Source organism: Armigeres subalbatus, chromosome 1, assembly GCF_024139115.2.
Source record: "Armigeres subalbatus isolate Guangzhou_Male chromosome 1, GZ_Asu_2, whole genome shotgun sequence".
Classification (NCBI taxonomy): domain Eukaryota; kingdom Metazoa; phylum Arthropoda; class Insecta; order Diptera; family Culicidae; genus Armigeres; species Armigeres subalbatus.
In genome coordinates this window covers 158,223,508-158,246,796 of record NC_085139.1, presented here as the reverse complement: position 1 = coordinate 158,246,796, position 23,289 = coordinate 158,223,508, and the positions used below count along the sequence as shown (strand labels likewise).

Here is a 23,289-nt window from a genome sequence, read left to right as displayed (position 1 = left end):
ATTCATCACGAGAACAAGGATCTCTCGCATCGTTCGCATGTGAAGGCCGACTTCAAACAGATCCCCGGCAACCTGTTTTTCACGGCCAAGGATAAGTTCAGCGTTCCGGAGCATGTCCGCACTCAGAAGATGTCCAAATTTGCGAAGAAATTCCTGGTTTGGCAAGCCATCTGCACGTGCGGGAAGCGGAGTGCACCTTTCGTGACCCAGGACACGATGAACGGACAGGTGTACATGAAAGAGTGCCTCCAGAAGCGGCTGCTTCCTCTCCTGAATGCTCACAACGTCCCAACAATCTTCTGGCCCAGGACACGATGAACGGACAGGTGTACATGAAAGAGTGCCTCCAGAAGCGGCTGCTTCCTCTCCTGAAGGCCCACAACGTCCCAACAATCTTCTGGCCGGATTTGGCCTCATGCCACTACTCTAAGGACGGGCTGAAGTGGTATGTGGACAATAAGGTCAATTTCGTGCCGAAAATGTTCAACCCTCCCAACACTCCGGAGCTCCGCCCCATCGAGAAGTACTGGGCGATTATGAAGCAGCACCTTCTTAAACGACCTAAGGTAGTGAAGACAGTCGAGGAACTGAAGAAAGTATGGGTTTACATGCAAAAAACGGTTGATTCACAGGTTGTGCAGAATCTTATGGCCGGGGTTAAGGCCAAGGTGCGGGCATTTGCGTATGGACTGTAAATAAAATACGAGTAAAATGGTAAAATGAAGTTTAATAGTTATTTTTCAATCCCTGAAAATTTGATGGCAATCGGATGAAAACTCGAATTTTGCGAATCAATTTTGTGTGTGGCAATTTCATCGTGGACACCCTTTAAAATTAAAACTGCGTAAAATCAAAAGAGGTTCAGAATGCCATCGGAAGCTACAAGAAAAAGTGGAAGATAGAAATAAACGCAGGCTACTCGCAAGCGAAGACCCCAAAAACTTCCATAAAGCGAAATATCTGTTCTATGGTCGGATGACTATCTTCAAGCCATCTCTACCCCATACGGTCTAGAATATTAGAATTTAAAAATTTTCTTTAGCTATCGCAACACTATATGCTATTCCAAGGTATTTTTTTAAAACTTTCTCCTAAAATCGCCAACATTGTATATTGAACCAGCTCATCCAATCTCCAATTATTTTTTATATATAGCTGCTGAAAGGAATTCCATAACTCAGCTCGAAATTATTGTTACCAAATAACGCTAAAACTGCTCGCTGCGCACCTCGCCTTTTTGTGCACGTAGAATCGTTATCGAGAACCTTTTCCACTAAGTGATTGTTCGCCATTCTGCAATCGCAACAATAAGTCCGTTTTCAGTGTCTCGTACTTAACTCGACTCGTGTTTGTGCGTTGGCTGCCATATCTGGTCTCGATGGATTGTATCATATCTGGTTTTGTAGTCGATGAATAGATGATGTGTCAGAACGTTGTAATCGCGGCATTTCTGCAATCTGTGCAATTCAGCGACCACCTGGTCCGTGGTAGTGTGTTTGCCCATGAATCGCGCCATATGTATTGCTCAACGAACTCTCTTGTAATTGGTGCTAGTCGATAACAAATCGAACTGCTTTCATACTTTGTTTTTGATTTATGGATTCATATAGGAACTATTAGTTGAAGAATAGAAACAGTTACCCTAGTTAGTTCTATTTTTCAGAAATCAATAAGGTCGAGGTGATTCGAAGTGTTGTCATGTGTCAGATGCCTTCGTCTCCATGATTTTATGACTCCATGATGACGGGTGTTCAGCTCCTTCTCACACTCTTGTAGTTATCGCCTTTTAAAATTATCTCACTTTTTCATACGACTTTGCCATGGGTGTTCTAACCCAGCTGTTTGACCTTCGTAAGACACCATTTCAGTTAGCAGTTAACATTTAACAGCATTGCAGTGTTTCAACTGACTTAGGTAACTGTTATATAACTCTATGTTACCTGAGTTATGGCGTATATCGCTTTCGAACGCCATAAGGTTGATATGCACCAGTTTGTTTTTAATTGAAAACAAATTTTAACTTATTAAATTATTATTTTTAATTATTTAATTTTAACTATGTGCGACGGCTCGTAAAAATAACTGCAATAAATTTTAACTAGTATATAAATTATAAAAAATCGCAGTCTATATAGAACATCTCTTTAAAATTCCTGTTTTAGATCTTATATAGGAAAACTACAAGCACGCTTGGAGCACGAACATATTACAATGTTACAACGAATGTTGTTCAATTTTCATGGCGAATGCTTGTCGTGCTGTTCGTTTTTCCAAAGGTATGCAGAATAGGTTACATTTTATTATGTATTGCTGAGTTCAGATCAGACGGGCTGTCCCCATTCATTATCGGTGTCTTGGGTCATGAAATCTTATCACCAACAACTGTATCATAGAAAAAACCCCTACACAAGAATATAGGTTTTTCGTCTTTCACGTGTTATCAATCGAAGATAGCTATTGTGGCTATCTATCGAGATTTGTATATGTAGTTAGTAGCCTTTTTAATCTATTTTTTGTGGTTAAAATTTAGTTTTATTTAATCATTATTATAGCATAGCATAGCATATGTGATTGTACAAATCGTGGGTACAATGCTCAATTGAACGATCTACTGTATATTATCGCAAATTGGTACTTGGGATTAGTACCTTTTCCCATACAGTAGCAGTTGTATACCTGGCCACGTTCTTACAATCACGGAAGGAAGGGAAGGAATGTAAGTTTAACATCTACTATTGAAGATGCAGGGAACTCATACTACCTTCATAGATGTCTCGGGAAGGAAAATTTGTGTTAGTGGGTATAAGGTGAATAATAGGGAGCTCTATTCGACAATATAGAGCGTTTGTCAATAACAGTATATGCTGAAAAATTATTAAAATATATTCATTAATTTATTTACGAACCGTCCTAAGCAGAACAAAGTAACCTGGATCTTACAAATGTTTCGCATCATGTACAAAACACGTTCAATCGCACACATATTCACCGAACTTAAAAACAGAACCACAATCGCGAATTTCACGAATGTTCAGCGTCCTACTAAAAAACGTCCGATCGCGCACCAAATGTTTACTCACTCGACCGCGTGAACTATGTGCTTACTGAGCAGAAACAATAGAGGTAATAAACTATAGAGGAAGCTTGTCGCTGTCGTCACTGGCGAAACATCTTTTGCTGGCGAGGATAGGGCACTAAATGTCAACAAAGGAAAAATCAGTACGTTTTGACAGATAGGTACCCAACATGTTTCGGGACGATAACAAAGGGAACCGCAGCGACAATCGTCCTCTATAGTTTATTACCTCTATTGCAGAAACACGACAAAACAGGCACTGATTGATTTGTATTTCGACAATCAAAATCGGTCCGCGGATTATCTGCTTACTGCAGAGGGGCGACAACGGATTTTTTTCATATTGAGGTCTCCAAGCTGATTTTACCAACACTATCACAGAGTGATTTTTTTTTCGCTGCACACTGAATCAAAATGAAAATTTTCATTTTCACCTGATGTCTAGTTAAAATTTGCGATATTTTTCTTAGTGTATCAACGGATTGTTTGTTGTTTTCTAACAGCAAACAAGAAAAATATGACAGTTCTAACAGCAAACAAAAGAAAATTTTGTAAACACGGCACCAACACTGATGGTGATGGAGAGGGTTATGGAGTTTGGCAAGTATGACAGTACCCTCTTATTTGGCGCATAAATTTATACTCCAATGTCAAAATGCTCATATACTATCATAAATTGTGGTGGTATTTGTAAAAATTTGTATTGTTTATCGCTTTTACAAGAGAGAGTGGTGTCAAAAGCACATATTAAATTAAAGATCGCACCGAACAAAAATACACCAAATCCGTAAATATGTAGTGTTTTCACTTTATTCCTTACGCGAAATATGCAGATAAATAATTATGTTGGTAGAAGAAACTCTGAGCTGAGCAGAAACGGTTGTTTCTTGCATTATCCAAACTTTGTGCGTTTCAGAACATTCTCACTCACTGCAGTGTTTATTTTTCATAGACTACGGCGTAGTGTTAGTGCCGTCGGCATTCGCTCGATTGGTGGCAACAAATATTTGACAGCTTAGCACCCGCCTGGCTTACTGAGCAGAAACACGACAAAACAGGCACTGATTCAGTTATATTTAATCAATATTATGTACAGATATTTACAAGGAAATTGAAAAGTTTTCATAATTATTCTCAATCTAGTTGTAATTCCAAAGCATCTACATCAGTTCTACCGTCACCGTCATTAACAAAGCCGATGTATTTTACAAGCAAGCGGAGAATCTCCCTTCACGCAGCTCTTCCTCGTGAGGTCCTCGAACGTCAGTCTCCTCCATCCATTCCATTCGTGTAGCCTCTGCTGTAGGACCGTCCAGGCCGGACCGATACGAGTGTAGCTACAGAATTCGAGCTTTACGCTATAGCAGACATATTTTTTGCTGTTTGTATTTGTTTTTGTTCAGCGGGTCGTTCGGTGGGAAAACACGTTCGAAGGCAAAATCGTCCCCGTTGTAGGCATTGCCGTCGTTATCTGCTGTTTGTTCTGAGAAGAGACTCGAAATAAAAGACTCGAGAAAAAATCAAACAGATTTGCCTTGATCGCTTGAGGCTCGACGACGATTTCGTTTTCTCCCGTCTGTAACTGCGTGATCGTGGTTTTCTTCTCCCCAGCTGAAATATTGGCATCGGCTCCCCTGCCACGTGCGTCTTGTTGATGCGCATAATCATGTGGGAGAAATTACGCTGCAGTTTCTCCTTCCAGCTGGTAAGGACGGTGGTTATGGTTTGTGGCTGTTGATAATAGCCGTCGTACGCTAGGCGTAGTTGCGTATAGAGGTGCTGGTGCGCGTCGTGGAATGCTTCGAAGACGGTTCGAGATTTCCACTTGAAAAAGGACTTCATTTTTAGCTTAGCGCACGACAGTCACCATGCTATCAACGACCCATAGTTTCTGCGTTGCCGGGCTACTTATATCGGAATTCTTTTCAACCTTTTCTTCGATTAGAAAGATGCGGTCTATGACGCAAATACCACGGCTCACGTAAATCCGATCGAGTCGAGATCGCGCGTTTCGACATGTATGAAGCCGGCATCACGTGGACATAGTTTCTCCCACACATCATGTAGCTGCAGCTGCTGTACTGCTGAAATCGTCAGCTACGATGACGTTCTCGGTGTGGTGCCGGAGAACTCTTCTCTAGCAGCGCGCTGTGCAGTGCCGAAGGGAGCGTAGACGTTGCAGATCGTCGTGTCGTTTGCGAAAACGACAAAGTCAGGCAAGGTATGGTTCCTCCAAGCACACACGACGCGATTCTATCTCTTGGCATACCGTTGGTATAGAAACGTAAATGGGACAGTGCCTGCAGCGACCTAACGATAGAATCGCGGGGATGTCTGGGGGAGCTTGAAAGCTGTTAGTTCTCGACTTCCTGCAGACAAACGATATCGAGGTTCTGGCTGCTAATAAAGGTTAGGAGCTCGTTGAGTTTCATGGGGAACGTGATCGGTCCAATGTTAATAAATGCGAGGTTATACGACGTGAGAGCCAGTTTTGGGAGAAAGTCCACATCGTACTCGCCGTCACTGTCATTACATCTCGGTTTCTTGTCGGGCAACCGTCCTCGGCTTTGGCTACCTCTCGCCGATGTGGACGAGTCGTCCGTGTCGTTGCCGGCGGTTCGAGCTTTCGATCGCATCGCGATTGCTGGCTTTTTGAATATGTCAGCCAAGACCTCTTCAGCGGTCTGTGGTTGTGTGTGCAACGACGACGATGAGCTGCGCGCGTATTTTTTTTTTCCTGGAGCTCCGTAGCCGAATGGCGTAAGTCCTGCGCGCGTGCTCCCATTACTATAGCGCCACCGTTTTCTGTCCCATCGGACGTAGTCCCTGCTGCCTCCCGTCAGTCCCGTCTTCCATCCTATTTACCACATTTGTCAAAATACTCGTAACCGTGGATGCAGTTGACCTCTAGAAACATCAAAACAGAGACTAACCTACAAGCAAGCTGGCGGTCGTTATCGCTCGCGAAAACTGGATACGTTTAACTCAAAATTGTAATAAATCATCAGGAACATTTAATAAAGATCGGAGACGCAGCAAATTACAGTATAAATGTGTTCATGTTGTAGTGAGTTGCAGTATTGATAAGCTATACACTGGGGTCGTCATTTACACGGGTTTACTTTGCCTGATGATAATAATCTTCCCCCGGTTGTACGAAACATAAAAACATCAAATAAAAATCAGATGGTATTTGAAAAGTTATGGAAATTTATGTAGACCGATAAATCCATGCAAAAAGCGAATGCGGTACAGTCAAAATAGGTAAACTGTGTGAAACGCTTATTACGCGTTATTCAAACTATGTTATTTGGCTATGCTGCATGAACTGATTTTTTTTGTTATTTTGTTAGTATGTACCTTGCTTTGCTTAATGTAGATAGGCGCGTTCTAAAATTCAATATATTGATTGAAAAAACTAAAGAAAAGTTTAAATATTCAACCGATTTTCCATTTCCATCCAGTACTGGCGACCCCAACGAAACAGAGGTCGACACTATCCTCATTCTGACCGATGATGGCTACATAGTGGCGGAGTATGATTCGCATCTGGATAAGATCGTCCGTTTTGAAAACGTACCACTGAGCAACATAACCCTGATCGAGCTAGGTCTCTTCCAGCACAATAAAATGTTTCAAGGCCCAGCACCGGCTCATCTGTGCATTCGTTTGAACTACGCCGTTGACGGCGTAGATGGCTATTTCCATATGTTCCGTTCGCCAAATATACGATTCTTCAATAACGTTGCTGTAGTTATTAAGAAAACGGAAGAAATTACCGAATCGCTTACGGCGATTGTTGACCTGTTTCGTATTGCACTGGAAAATCAAGGACGGGGTAATGTCCCCTTTCAATGCGGGGGAAGTTTGCAGCGGAGAAAAAGCCGGACACTCCTATCGGTTCCTCAGGGCATCCCGCGGAATCTTTCCGAATCTCAGTTGGTTCAAATGGGCTCGAAAGCCTTGAGCAACGTGGCGGGTCAGTTCTCCAAAATAGGTCAAAGCTTGAATCCTACGAAAATTGGTCGATCATCTGCCGGGAAGAAGCCGAAATCAGCCAATCCTGTTCCGTACATACATACTGCACAAATAGCCGATGAAGCCGAGCGTAGCAAGTTCACGGTGGGATCGCGAAGCTCTAGCCTGAAGAAATCCGAGGGTTCGAGCTCGGAATCAGATGAAGCGGATACAAGTATCTATGAACCGGACGATGGAGAACTAGTGCAGGAAAATCCGCTGTACAACGAAAATGTGTTTCTGCCCTCGGTGGGAATCGTTATGGGTGGTCCGGGGTCTGGAGGTGGTGAGGAGAATGCTGCTGCCATGCTGATCGATAAGGACAGCTTCGCGAAAATGTCATCCGATGTGTCGACTATGTCGATATCGTCCGTTACCGATCATATAAATATGCCTGCCGGAATGCTCGAATGTGCTTCACCGATACGGGGCCGTAGCCCTACACCGGAGATCAGAGTCGATGGAGGGGCAACGGAGGCAGGGGAAAGAGCCAACTTCGAGGGAAGACCTGGAAAGTATGTGATAATTTAGAAGAATGCGATTAGTAATATTAAAACGAGTTTTCGTGTCTATTTCAGGGACCTGAGTTTAAATTTGACCGGCAATCAAAGTGAGAATGCATTCAAACAGCTGAAGAAACTGACAAGTCCGCTGTCGAATATTGGAAAGGGATTGCAGAGTTTGAGTGCAAACTTTGATCCAAGAAAAATTTCCGTTAAGGTAGGTATTAAAAAATATGTTGATGGAAACTGTGTAGATATTGGAAAAATAAACATTTTTGAACTTCCATAGAGCAAGATGTTAGGCCATTCAGTCGAAGGCCGTTTGGCCGTATAGTGGAAATAAAATTGCTCAGATTACGAGTATTAAGACACCGTGTCGTGTGGTAAGACGCGCGGCTACAAAGCAAGACCATGCTGAGGGTTGCTGGGTTCGATTCCCGGTGCCCCGGCAATTTTCGGATTGGAAATTGTTTCGACTTTCCTGGGCATAAAAGTATCATCGTGCTAGCCTCATGATATAGGGGAAAGTGGGGCAAGATGTCCATCCTAAGCGGTAATTCTTGTAAAATAGTGAAACTTTTCCGAATTCTACTGATTTGTCTATGAAACACAATTAATATGACCTGTCTTTGGCATAAGTATCAATTAACACTGATTAATGACGTTTGAGTATCTTATAAACTGGTTTTAAAAAAAGTGTTTTTATGATGCCTATATTTATCATATGGGGCGAAATGGCCACCCCCTCGGGGCAAGACGAGCGAGGACCAAAAATTATATCAGAAGTATGCTAAATTTATTTAGAATGGGTGACACACTTCTTGCACTTCTAGGGATTATGTTCAAATGATGTTTCGTTTAAAAATGTCGTATTCCATGTTAATTTGTTGACAACTGGCTCTACGACAATATCTGAATTTGCCTGAAGATTTTTACGATTCCATTCCATCCATTCTTTAAATCATCTCTGATTCAGGCAGAAACTATTTTGATGATTTTTATTAAATGCATTTAAGGGTTTGGCTATTCGTAATCCTGGAGATGACCTTGTTCCTAATAAAGTTTGCAATACCGCCCCAAGTTGACATATATCAAAAGATTTATAACCTATCGATCATAATTAGTGTAAATCTCCTCAAATTATTAATGTAGATAAGCTATAGATTTAAAAGCCTTGGTAAATATCAATTTGTGTTGAAAATTAGTAATTTTGACCTCAAACCTTAAATTATGTATCATCAAAATTACAGTCGACTCTCTACATCTCGATGTTCTTTATCTCGATATCTCTCCCAATGTCGATGGTTTCCTCAGACCCTTCAATCTACATACATTTGGGCTTCCTACATCTCGATAATCTCCCTATCTCGATATCTCTCTATCTCGATGTGTTCTGATCATATTTTTCTCAGGATTCACTCTCCTTATGTCGATATGATCAAATTTTTAGGCAACTAGACCATCTTTGAACAATAACAAACAAATCAACAACAGGAAACGATATTTGTTTTGTTGTCGTTTTTCATAGCAACTAGCTTTTTTGGATCTAGTACCCATTTCAATTTTCCTTCCATTCCTCGATATCTCCCTATCTCGATGGTCCCTTCAATATCGAGATGTGGAGAGGCGACTGTATAAGAAAATTCGAATTTCAATTAAACCATCATAAAATCAATATTTCAAGAACAAGTGAGGTTGTCAAATTGCGTTTTTAGGAGTATAGCCATTTTACGTTATTGTTAGCCATTCCTTGTAAGAATAATGTGAATATAATGCTCACTTAAGTCATAATCAACGTTGGCTGTCTTGCTCCATAAGGCGATCTTGCCCCACTTTTCCCTACGAATGCAAAAATGGTAACCTGGCTTAGAAACCTCGCAGTTAATAACTGTGGAAGTGCATAGTGAACACTAAGCTGCGAGGCGGCTCTGTCCCAGTGTGGGGATGTAATGCCAATAAGAAGAAGAAGAAGACGAGTAGCAAGAATTGCGCAGCGTGAAGTGAGAAGTTAGGAATAAGCCATGTCACACTTCTCACTACACATAAGAAGAAACAAGTCAGAAGTGGCAATTGAAAAGTGAGAAGTAAAATGTAAGATGTGAGAAATAAAAAGTAGGAAGTGTGAACTGAGAACGAAAAAGTAGTGAAAAGTGAGAAATGAAAGTAAGAAACGAGAAGTTAAAAGTGAGAAATGAGACGTGAGAAGTGATAAATTAAAAGTAAAAAGTCCCTTTTCTACTTCCTTTCTTCTTTTATCCTCTTCTCTTCTTCCTTCTTCCTTTTACTAACTTTCTTTTTCCTTCTTCTTTTTTCTTTCGTGTTTCTTCTTTCTTTCTTCTGCTTTCTTCTTTCTTCCTTCTGCCTTCTTCTATCTTGCTTCGTTCTTCTTCCTCCTTTTGTCTTGTTCATTCTTTCTTCTTTCATCATTCGTCTTTACTTTTCACTACTCACATCTCACTTCTCGCACTTAACCGATTCAATACGGATGGGTCATATATGACCCAAGACGAAAATCAGCTGTCAAAAATCAGTTTTAAGAGATAGAGCCTTGCTTTCTTCAGCAAAAATGTTCAAAATGACCTGTTCCATCCAGGAAAAATATTGCACAGGTCAGGTTACGGGCACTAGGATGATCTAGAGCAACCAAACTATCCTTGAGTTGTAATTTTGATGTTCTAAGGAATCAACACCATACTTTAACATATTCTGGTTGAATAATTAAAAGTGAAATGCTTTATGATAAAATTCTGCGCCTGTCCAGTGGTATAACAGATCTTTTTCAATATTTACGATACTCCAAACTGTCCTTGAGCTCAGATCTTAATATTCAAATCAATCAACATGAAGATCTTCGATGTCCCCACTAGTTTTATGAGTTGGAATAGCTCCACGGTACGTCATTACAACATTACAAACACAATACAGAATTCGTTGAACATCTACGACACTCCAAACTGTCCTTGAGCTCAGATCTTAATATTCAAATCAATCAACATGAAGATCTTTGATGTCCCCACTAGTTTTATGAGTTGGAATAGCTCCACGGGACTTTGTTACACCAATATAGACAAACTACAGAGTTCGTTCGACAACTACGACACTCCAAACTGTCTTTGAGTTCAGATCTTAATATTCAAATCAATCAACATGAAGATCTTCGATGTCCCCACTCGTTTTATGAGTTGGAATAGCTCCACGGTACGTCATTACAACATTACAAACACAATACAGAATTCGTTGAACATCTACAACACTCCAAACTGTCCCTGAGCTCAGATCTTAATATTCAAATCAATCAACATGAAGATCTTCGATGTCCCCACTAGTTTTATGAGTTGGAATAGCTCCACGGTACGTCATTACAACATTACAAACACAATACAGAATTCGTTGAACATCTACGACACTCCAAACTGTCCTTGAGCTCAGATCTTAATATTCAAATCAATCAACATGAAGATCTTCGATGTCCCACTAGTTTTATGAGTTGGAATAGCTCCACGGTACGTCATTACAATATTACAAACACAATACAGAATTCGTTGAACATCTACGACACTCCAAATTGTCCTTGAGCTCAGATCTGAATATTCAAATCAATCAACATGAAGATCTTCGATGTCTCAACTATGTTTATGAGCTGGAATAGCTCCACGGGATTTCGTTGCACCATTATAGACATATGATAGAATACGTTGACCATCTACGACACTTCAAACTGTCCATGAGTTCAATTCTTTCAATTCAATATTCAAATCTATCAACAAGAAGATCTACGATGGTATAGCATGAATTTACCGCCAAAAAACGTGTATGGCGAAGGATATCTAGGGAAGATCCATAAAGTACGTCAAGCAAAACAATTACCATTTTCAACACCCCTCTCCCCTTCGTCACACTTCTTGTAATGAACCTCTAGTTTTTTTTATTCGTCACGCTGCTCAGACTCCCCCGTCCCAGTAAGGACGCACTTTGTGAATGGTTACCAGTCTACTAAGTATTTTTTTCGATGAAGAAGATTTTTATTAAGAAACGTAATCATTGAAGCAGTATTCCAAAAAGTTTACCCATAGTGTGCTGCATGTTTTCAACAATGTACCCGAACTTAACGTGTCGATTCTAATCTGATTGTTTTTGATGATTTCAGGACTAAAATTGAAGTTTTACTGAAGCCCCTTCATTTGACAATCTCCCAGAATCACATCAAATGGTTGCAGAGAAACTGAGAAATAGATTTTTTAACAACATGTCTTAGATATTAAATTTAATTCATTTTGGGATAAGTATGGTGAAAAGCGTTTGAAGTGAAATTATTCACACGTAAATTACTTTACTCTTACATATAAATGTTAGTCTTAGTAACAACCACTTTCGTGCGATACTGGAACCAATTATATTGTGGATTGAATGTGTTGCGAGCTTTATTCGATTCTAGGTACGCAATCCTCATTTATTGGTTAGACTATCATCTCATGATACCATATGGTGGTTTCAATGCTTAAATAGAAATGTTAAACATATCTTACAACGTACGTGATCATATAGAACCTCAAGCTCAACCTCGAGCTCCGGTCATCAAGATACGCCGTGGTTCCCGTAGACCAAGCGAAACTAAAGAACAAAAAAATTTGGATGCAATGTTTGTGATCATAACACCATGTTTTTTTTTGGAAACCTATGAATCACTCTGTTGGTCTTGTAGACCTCCAATATCTGAGCTAAAGAATGCTTTGGAGTATCGTGGATATTCTGGGTATGTTGTATTATGTATATACTGGTGTAATGATGTCAAATGGATTTCATCAACTAACACACAAGCTCGGAAACCTATTAATCACTCTGTTGGTACTGTAGACCTCCAATATCTGAACTCAAGAATGATTTGGAGTACCGCAGGAACTCTGAGAATGTTGTGATTTGTGCATACTGGTGTAATGATGTCCCGTGGGGTTGCTCCAACTATCACACAAGCTCAGGACCCTATGAATCACACTGTTTGTGTTGTAGACCTCCAATATCTGAACTCAAGAATGGTTTGGAGAACCTTAGATATTCTGAAAATGTTGATTTTTTTATATACTGATGTAATAATGTCCCATGGGGCTTCACCAACTAACACACAAGCTCGGAAACCTACGAATCACTCTGTTGGTCTTGAAGATCTCCAATATCTGAACTCAAGAATGATTTGGAGTACCGCAGGAACTCTGGGAATGTTGTGATTTGTATATACTGGTGTAATGATGTCCCAAGGGGCTGCTCCAACTAACACACAAGCTCAGGACCGTATGAATCAATCTATCGGTGTTGTAGACCTTCAATATCTGAATTCAAGAATGGTTTGGAGTATCATAGCTATTCCGGGAGTGTTGATTTTTTTAAATACTGATGTAATGATAGGCTTCTACAACTAACACACAAGCTCAGGAACCTATCCATCACTCTGTTGGTCTTGTAGACCTCCTCGATCTGAACTCGAGAATTGTTTGGAGTACCGTAAATATTCTGGGAATGTTGTATTTGGTATATACTGGTGTAATAATGTCCCATGGGGCTTCTCCAACTAAAACACAAACTCAGGAACCTATTAATCACTCTATTGGTCTTGTAGACCTCCTCGATCTGAACTCGAGAATTGTTTGGAGTACCGTAAATATTCTGGGAATGTTGTATTTGGTATATACTGATGTAATAATGTCCCATGGGGCTTCTCCAACTAAAACACAAGCTCGGAAACCTATGAATTACTCTGTTGATCTTGTAGACCTCCAAATCTGAACTCAAGAATAGTTTGGAGTACCGTTGATGTTCTGGTAACACTGAGATTAGATAAAAAAAATGAATTATGTCTCAAGTACCATTTACAACTTCAAAATAGGATTCAGGCCCCGTAAAACGCTTTGTTGTTTATGTAGATCATCAAGACCTGAACTCAAGGAAGGTTTTGGAAGCCCTAGATGATCTCAAAAAAATATTTTTTCCCATATTTCAACTTTTTCATGGATAGCATCCGTTTTTGAAGCAGTTTGTCCAAAATTTATGTTGAAACAAGACGAATAAAAAAAACGGATTGAATCGGTTAAGTTGAAACTATTTAGAATCCAAATAATTTTCACCTCACATTCTCAGAGGCGCCAATCTCAACAAAGATACAACGAATAACTGTCATCTTTTTATTTTAGCTTTGCTGCGTCGCAGCAAACGCAGAATAAAAATATGACACCTGATCGTTGCTTCATTATTGAAAGTGGTGCCCTTGAAAACGCGAGGTGGAATAAAATTGGATCTCGAAAAGTTCGTCCTTAATAAGAAAACAAATTTGAACTTTTCGACTTTTACTTTTTCGGCCTTACATTGGCATTCGGTCAAACGGCTATCAGCTAAATGAAACTAAATCATAAAGTAGAGATAATGATTATTTATGCTTGTATTGGCTATAGGTAATTTTAAAATCCTTCTAGTACTGTAGGATTGGCGATCATCTGATCTTGCACTCTTCCACTTCCAGTTCCACTTGCGCTTAAATCTTTGGACATATGAGCAAGATGTGTTACCCGCTAGCTACCAGAGCTAGGAAACGAGACAATTGCAGGGTCAATTACTTATCTGACCAAAGAAACTCATTTTCAACTCACCGTCCGTGTGTTTCGCGACTCTTGCAAATCAATGGAACAAAGTGGTAACAACGTCGTCTACAAACAACGTCGTAGAAAAGGGACTCAATTCTACAACGTTGGTCGTCGACTTTTCCACTTTTCTGCTGCCCACGGGAAAATTTCGCTCAGACCACAACGGGTGAGGCTTGGTGACGCCTTATGAGTCCGAAAAGGGTCGAAAAGAGTGGAAAACTGTGGTGTACTAACTAAGGGAAGGCTTGATTCTTAAGGAAATGCGCTACTCATCGGTTTACATTTAGTCTGGAGGGTGAAAATGGGTCATCGCTCTCACCAACAGTGTGGAGGTCTGATAATAAGATCGTTCAAAAAGGTCTCTTATAATTTAGTCTTCTTGCCCTTAGATATACATTTTATTTATTACAAACCAGACAGACCAGACCACAAATTCCTGCATAATGATGTTCAGAAGATTTATTAAACGTAGGAGAGCTCCGCTTGAATGATTGGACGGTCACGTTCATGAATGCTTGGATACAATAGCACTCTTCAACGCTGCTCACCGCTGTTCTTTTGCTTTATGCACCTGGCTCCGGTCTTATCTGGTTGGACGCCAAATGTCGGTCAATATTGGAAATAATTCATCCGACTATTTCTCGAACCTTTCTGGAGTTCCACAAAGTAGCACCCTTGGAGCATTGCTATTCTCGCTTTTAACGATGTAACCTTTATTTTGCGACGTGGAGGTATGCTACTGTTGTTTGCCGATGACCTTAAAATGTATGTAGTTGTCCGAGACCTCACTGACTGCTATGAACTACAGAACCTTCTTGAAATCTTCAATGGCTGGTGTACTCGGAATATGATGGTTCTAAGCATTCCTAAGTGCTGTGTCCAGGGAAACAATATTTGAGCAACGCCTAACAATATACCCTTTGTCGTCAACAGAGTTTGTTACTGACAAACGCACCTAGCGACAAACCTTTATCAGAACCCGAGTCCCGAACACAATATGACAAGAATCATTTGCCTTGCATGCTCTGAAATTTCCGAGAATACGATGCTAATATTGTAATCATTGTTGGATTCTCGAATATTTCCATAAAAACAGAAAGTATGATAGCATACAACCGAAATTTGCTCTAGAAATAATGCAAAATAACGGGATGAAAAGTTAGCAACAAGATTGTCTTATTTTTTGTTGCTGACAAAAATTTTCGGATCTTTGTCATTATTATCTCCGACAAAAACAAAGCTTCGTTGTTAGTCCTCTTTTGTCGCTTGTTTCGCAAGCGCATTTCCAAAAAAAATGATTCCCTGGCTGTGTCATAAGTTTCCGACGAACAACTAATTTCGTGCAGTTTGACTACAGTATTGCTGGTTCTCCACTTCAACGGGTTGATCATGTAAAAGACCTAGGAGTTATTTTGGATGAAAAGCTTACCTACACCCGCCACTTCTCAAATACCATCGATAGAGCCAATCGCCTGCTTGGGTTCATGTTCAAAATCTCCAATGAGTTTCAAAATCCGTTGTGTTACAAAGCGTTGTGCTGCTCCCTGGTTCGCTCAATACTAGAGTTTGCATCTGCTGTTTGGAATCCCTACCAGGCTGTATGGAGTGAGCGGTTCGAATCTGTGCAAAGAAGATTCGTCAGATATGCTTTGCGCAGCCTTCCATGGAATGACCCATTAAATTTGCCTGCCTATGCTGATCGCTGTCGTCTACTAGGGTTGGATACTCTAGCCAAGCGGAGGAATGTTGCTCAATGTGTTTTTATTGCCAAGATTTTAACATCCGAATACGATGCTCCTGAGTTGCTGTCGAGAATTAGTTTATACTATAGACACTATAGGTTCCATAGACGAGCGGAGGAACGGTTGGGTCATTTCGATTAAGTGTGTTTTTCCACTTTTTCACAGTGTACCACGTGAATTTGACGTCACACGCTCCGTTGCTTGGATTGCAATCGTGACGTCATGCTCGTTTGGCTACACTGACTGACAGTTCGTTTGGCTACACTTGCCTTCGCCTCAGCTCGTCTATGGAACCTATAGTGTCTATAGTTTATACGCACCTGTCCGAACGCTTTGAGCGCGAGCGCTGCTACACGAGGAGCCACAAGCAACTAACTATGCTGCTAACAGTTCCATTGTCGCCATGATTCATCGATTCAACGAAGTGTCCGACGAATTTGATTTCCAGATTTCAACATCCAGATTTCGCTGTCGTTTGCTGAGCCGTATGTAATGTTTTTAATGTTTGACCACAACTAGATTTAAGAATTTCATGTAGACAGCACAGTCCGATGAATAAATTACAAATACAAATACAAAATACAAATACCGCATGGGAGGATCGTTGAAGATGGGTGGTATAGTCGGTAAATGTAGCGATGAAATGAAGTATTCAGTAACAGCGTAAACGATGAGGTGCTAGGACAGTCGTCCAGTTGACCTATGTTCCATTGAAATCAGCGGACCAAGAAGCTTTGACACCAACGATTTTCCTGTTGTTCGGTTCAGGAGCTACCAAGCAACCAATGGTTGATCAGTCAAGTAGCAGAATCAGTTCTATGGAACAGCTGGAACATCGCTAGAGAACGTAGTGGTTTGAAAACGTGAAGCCAATGGAGTCAGGAAACTTAGTTGCGATAATAATTGTGTGGCAGTGAAACAGCATTTGCCGTTTATTGCTTACTTACTTGATGGGCTACAGATCTTCGATGAACCTACGCCGAATGGAATATCCTTCTCCACTGGACTTAGGATAGGATACGAAGTACCCAGCGTTCAATACGCGGACATTGACGAGATCGCGCACTGAACAGAAATTTAAATGCTTTGCAATCCGTTATAAGCAGAAACTTGGTACCGTCAACTGGGGGGAAGATGATCATTGAGGTGAAGATGATCATTTGATGTGTCAGTCGAAAGTGTCAATTTTTTTTATGAAACGGTAGTCAACAATATTCTCCGTTCAAGTAATGTTACCGCTAGGTAGAAATCCGAGTTTTTCGATTATAATCATGAAAATGTATTTTGTGGAAGAAAGAGAGAGATAGTCATAAATGACGCTATTTTCGTTTCAAATATTGACTTCTTAGACTTCTTTACGTAGTAAATTCAACATTCATACAGATAACCTAGTGTATTTTGACTACTAGGTCATAATGGTTTTAGTAGAGCTGTCTTGATCAACTTCACCCCAAACCAGATTATTCAAAAAGTGTGTGATAATTTATTTTATTTTAATAAATGCGAACGCATTTCAGAAAACTAAAGTTGTTGATTATTGCAACGTATAGCAGTACTTGTTTTAGAAATATTTGTTTCGATTTAAAATGTAAACACACATTGTTATTGCATGTTTTGTCTTAAAAATGATCATCTTCCCCCCAGTTGACGGTACCCAGAATATACAGACTAAACTTTTCTACACCCCGTATAATAGCTAGTGCTTCCCGTTCCGTTTAAAAATAATTTCGTTCTACGTCAGTGAGGAATTTATTTGCAATCTTAATAATTTGATTCGTTTTCCTGTAGCAGCGCTGCTTCTAAACCTTCCGGACTGGCATCTACGATTAATTTGGTACCGTTCCGAAAAACCCAAGATATCCAATTTCGCTGATTGCTTCCTCTATCGTTTCGAACGATTTACGTTGGGTTTCTTTCCATGTGAGTACAACCTCTTTACAAAGAAGTGGGCCCTCCTTAGCCGTGCGGTAAGATGCGCGGCTACAAAGCAAGATCATGCTGAGGGTGGCTGGGTTCGATTCCCGGTGCCGATCTAGACAATTTTCGGATTGTAAGCCTCATAATGTACGAATGCAGAAATGGTAACTTGGCTTAAAAACCTCGCAGTTAATAACTGTGGAAGTGCTTAATGAACACTAAGCTGCGAGGCGGCAATGTCCCAGTGGGGGATGTAATGCCAATAAAGAAGACGAAGAAGTGATCTTAATGGCTCTGTTTTAGGTGCTAAATTTGGAATAAGGTTTACTTACCACATATGTTTTTAAACTTAGAAAACTCCTGAGTTGTGCTACGAACCTCGGCCTTGGAAATGTACGGATTGCTTCAATTCGGACTCCGGACTGACACCCTTTTCGCTGCGTACGTGCCCTAAAAACCAAGTTTCCTTCGCTTCGAATATACATTTATCATTGTTTAAGAGAACGACATATGCTTGTAATCTACTTAGAACAGCTTGAAGACGCTTGTCATGTTCTTCTTGTGTTAACCTACAAACTACTACATCATCCATACGATGACACCTTCCAATCCTGCTAGAACTGACTTTTGGTCTTTTAAAAGATCTCAGACCGATTTTTGACAAATACGGCATGAATTTTTTTGTTGAACATCTTGGCTGTGCATATGCGCAGCACATGTTTTTGCACGTGTCTTGGAGGGACTCGAACCCTCAACCTTCTATTATCTAGATAGGCGTCATAACCCCTACACAACAAGACCACTTAAAGGCCTGTTTGCGGAAAAGCCATCAGAATTCGAGTATCAACCTCCACAGCGGTTAGCTCGTTTTTGCAAATTGAATATCTTTCGGATGCTTGATTTGTCCAATCATCACATGTGTTTCACTGTTGTATATCCACATTGTTTATTATCGAGAACATCACTCTCTATACCCCGAACAATGGGCTGGGCAGATTTGTTTTCACACTCTATGAGGTGAGCTGACAACTAAAGAAAGGTGGGTTTCACCAAATAATTTCGATTATTTTACACTCTGCTCGGGAGCACAACTAACACCGAACAAAAGTCTTCTATATCTACAGGTTGAAAACAATAAATACATTACTTATAATTTTCTGCTGCATTTTGGTCGGGAATTTGGTCCGCGGAATTTTTCTTCAAGTATTTTTACATATGCCATGTTTTCGGGACTTTAGCACGGAAGATCATAATATTTTAAATGCACGGGGACCAAAATACTTAAGGTGACTTGGAGTTGGAGGCGCTACAAACCGTGTTTTTTTTTCAATATTTCATCTTGTTCTAGGAATCATCAGCAAGTAAGCAAATATATGTACTTCAATTCAATACCCTAAGCTACACTGAAAAGCACATTGTGGCCAGTACAATTTTTATTATGCTTAGACATCGAACATGCCGAACATTTGGAAGCCTTGCTCGTATCCGTAACTTTTGGATCTTTTTCTTCTAAATTTATCTTACAGACACCAGTCCTACCGGCTCGCAATCTGGAAACCCAAACGGCCGAAATACGAAAGCTGGAGGAAAAGTGGGACAAAGCCCAATGCCGAAGCAAGCTGATAGCTTTGTAAAAGCAGATACAGAGCAGAGGACTTCGCCGTTTACCCTTGCTGATCACTGTTTAGGAAGTTCTTTTGTTGAGCGTTAGTGTTCAGAATTAGTTGGTTTTTCTAGCGATTGCTTAGTTAGTATGAAACAGGGAGACTTCGGTTTCAGTTACTAGATCTGATTGAAAATTTTGGATTATTGTGTTTTGAAGAATATTGCACTGTTCTCGTTTCCAAATGAGTTAATGAACAACAACGATAATCATAAGCAAATGATTTATATCCAATAAAATACAACTAACGCATAAATATTTAGACCAAAGATTTATACTACTTGTACTGTTAGCTGAAATTTGTATCCTATACTACGAACGAAATTGGACCATTCCTGTTAGTATTTCCCAGAATGCCATATGCTTCAGTTTGTCCATCTGGTATAGTACTAAGTCGCCAGGGATGCTCGCTTAAATGCAAGCTAACAGCCCCTTATCCAACGAATGTTTCAATCTATGTGGCAAATAATGTTTAGGAAGCTTGTTGCTTGTTGTTTTAGTTCATTTAGTTGTTCCACATAAATCTCCCTATAAACTACATATAACCTGAGAGTTATATCAAAATACCAGATTGTATGTGTAATGATATTTATTCCAATCGCCTGTTTTACATAAAGTTTTTTTTACTTATTAGATTGCATTAGGCAATATTTGAGGATCATCAAAATGGTTGAGCGTTCTTTTTTGATGCATAGCAACGTTTTTATGCATACGTCAAGTGTAATCGTTATTGGAACTGAATGTACGCTACGCATCTCGTATTAGAAGTCAAGGACGTTTTCGATCATTTAGTACAGGCCTGCCCAATATTTTCAAGCCACGGGTTAGCTTTCAGAATTAACACAGCTGGCGGACCCGAAATTATTCGAATGATTTTTTTTTTACATATTTTCAAAATAAACAATTTTTCTTTTCCATTTTTCCAGAATGACCAAGAATTTGTTAGGGAAAAACTGAACACGATTGAAATAATCATTTTTTTCATTTTCGTTTTCTGTTTACGAAACAGGTTTTTTGGTTGATAATTTAATGAGAAACTAAGAATTGTTGACTACACTCCAATACTCGACACATATTGATTTCGCAATCCTTGACCGAAATTCGCAAGCAGGATTTAAATTTTTCATCCTGGACTTCAATTTCACATCCTGGACAACTGTGCACGTGCAGGCAATGTATCACCCAGGTAACCATTAGCACTATATTTCGACTTTTCGGCTATATAGGGATATTATAGAGCCAGTATAAATATTGTAAGCTCTGTGATAGCGTCATATTAGCATGTACGGCTTATTTTAATGCTTACGATTACCTGGGCAGAGTTTATTATCCAGCACAATTTAGTGTCTGTAACAAACCACAATGCAGTAGAACCTATGCGAGCATCCGCTTCTGCCAGAAGTGAGAATCATTCGTAATCTCTCACTGTATAACTCCACGATTCATTTATTCACATATTCTTTGAATAGTGGACTATCCAAAGAATATGTGAATCAGAAAGGTGACGAAATTGGTTTGGTAGGTGTGCACTTTGCAGTCAGCAACTGATGATAGTATTGAACACTGATGATCCTACATTTATGTGTCTTGGGTTCATCAAAATGAAGCAATCTTCAGCTTCTGAACTGAATAAATTATTATCAACGTATTCTGAGGCTTCGGCAAATATTGGATGTATTAACACCGGGGAACCTCTGAATCGAATAAGTTGCTGAAATTTCTCGATCGCAGATAATTTTCCAAAGTAGCTTGATCAGTAGTACTTCACGATTTTTTTTTCGCTGGACCATTAATATTAGTTATACATTAGGTTAATCCACAACTTAAAATAGCTTCGCTGGAATGAAGTATTTACCAAAGTCAATTAAAGAACGCATTATTATACAAAACTACACAAACATAACAATAATTAACGTATTAGAGATCGTGATATATCCATTTTAAAAAGGCTACCAACAGTAAGTCGCGAGTTATCAGCTTTTACATAGGAAATTTGGCACAAATAGCAGCAGTAGGAAGTGTTGGGAGTATAAATACCATCAAACCGTTTGTTTTCACGAATCAGGCCTACAAAGCATAGCAAAGTGAGTTAGCTGCAGTTTTGACGCTTCCTTGAAATATTACTTCAGCTGCAATAGCATGTTTATAGTCGTGTAAGTTGTTGATATTATTCCAATGTAAACCTGCATGGATATCCCCTTTTTTCGGTAGCACATGGAACATCTAGCAAATAATATCGTACGCTGTAGGAAAACCTATACCGTTGTGTAATCATGGGGCATGCCACACAATCCAAAAGCAATATTCAAAACGTAGCTGCATACAAAATTTTGTTTTAACAACGCTAAAGCAATCCGAAAGCCATATTTTATACATGTTATATAATAACCAAAATATCTTATGCGCAAGAACATTACACTATATATAATGCCGGAAACGGAATCTGTAAACAAGCATTAGATTGGAATGCATCTGGACATCTCAGCAGAGGCACTCCCAGAAGCTCAAAACAGCGCATCCTCCATAAAGAAATAAAAGAAGTCGACCGAAATCGAACTTGACAACAGGTTAAGGCGATAGTTGGACTTCGTTTAGGATGGAGATCTTTCAAGTCAGTCCTTTGTTTGCAGGACACGTAAGTAAGGTTCATTCACCTCCTCCAAGTACCGTCCGCCATCTGCACCTCACCATAGATGGTACGCAGCACTTTCCTTTCGAAAACTCCCAGTGCGCGTTGGTCCTCCACGAGCATCGTCCAAGTCTCGTGTTCATAGAGAACTACCGGTCTAATAAGTGTGTTGTAGATAGTCGGTTTGATACGGCGGCGAACTCAATTCGATCGGAGCGTTTTGCGGAGTTCATAGTACTTACGATTTCCTCCCATGATGCGTCTCCAAATTTCTCTGCTGTTATCGTTATCGGAGGTCACCATCGTCGGAGCCCAAGTACACGAATTCTTCAACCACCTCGATATCGTCACCACCAATACAAACTCGTGGTGGTTTGCTTGCATTGTCCTCTCTTGAGCCTCTTCCTATCAAGTACTTCGTCTTCGACGTGTTGATGACTAGTCCAATCCGTTTAGGTTCGCTTTTCAGTCTGATGTAGGCTTCTTCCATCCTCTCAAAGTTACATGCCATGTTATCAATGTCGTCGGCGAAACCAAATAACTGGACGGACTTCGTAAAAATCGTAACACTCGTGTCAATCCCTCCCCTTCATATTACTCCCTCCAAAGCGATGTTGTATAGCAGACACGAAAGACCATCACCTTGCCGTAACCCTCTGCGCGTTTCGAAGAATGCCTCTGAAACTCGAATTAAGCAAATCACCAGGTTCATCGTCGCCTTGATCAACCATATCAGTTTATCCGGAAATCCGTTTTCGTGCATTAGCTGCCATAGCTGGTCCCAATCGATTGTATCATATGCGGCTTTGAAGTCGATAAATAGATGATGTGTGGGCACGTTTCTGCAATACCTGCCGTACGGCGAACACCTGATATGTGGTAGAGCGTTCACCCATAAATCCCGCGTGGTAAATGGGACACACGACACCTTCCAACCACTCCTGCGGCAGAACCTCATCCTCCCAAACCTTGGTAATTACCCAGTGCAGCGCTCTAGCCAGTGCCTCACTACCGTGTTTAAACAGCTCTTCTGGTAGTTGGTCAACTCCAGGGGCTTTGTTGTTTTTCAGCCAGCCGATCTCCTCCTGGATTTCCTGGAGATTCGGAGCCAGA

General features: G+C 40.2%; 1 protein-coding gene across 3 annotated transcripts in view; it reads left to right on the top strand.

Moving 5' to 3' along the window:
• Positions 1-21,869, top strand: part of LOC134205389 (phosphatidylinositide phosphatase SAC2) — a 41,040-nt gene extending 19,171 nt beyond the window's left edge. The window contains exons 7-9 of one of the 3 annotated variants that reach the window (XM_062680616.1): positions 6,541-7,608; positions 7,672-7,813; positions 19,411-21,869. In XM_062680616.1, coding sequence (XP_062536600.1) covers positions 6,541-7,608; positions 7,672-7,813; positions 19,411-19,518 — 1,318 coding nt within the window. In that variant the 3' untranslated portion in view covers positions 19,519-21,869. The remainder of the gene's footprint in view (positions 1-6,540; positions 7,609-7,671; positions 7,814-19,410) is intronic. The other 2 variants (XM_062680620.1, XM_062680617.1) reach the window with 2 other exon arrangements.
• The last annotated feature ends 1,420 nt before the right edge of the window (positions 21,870-23,289 follow it).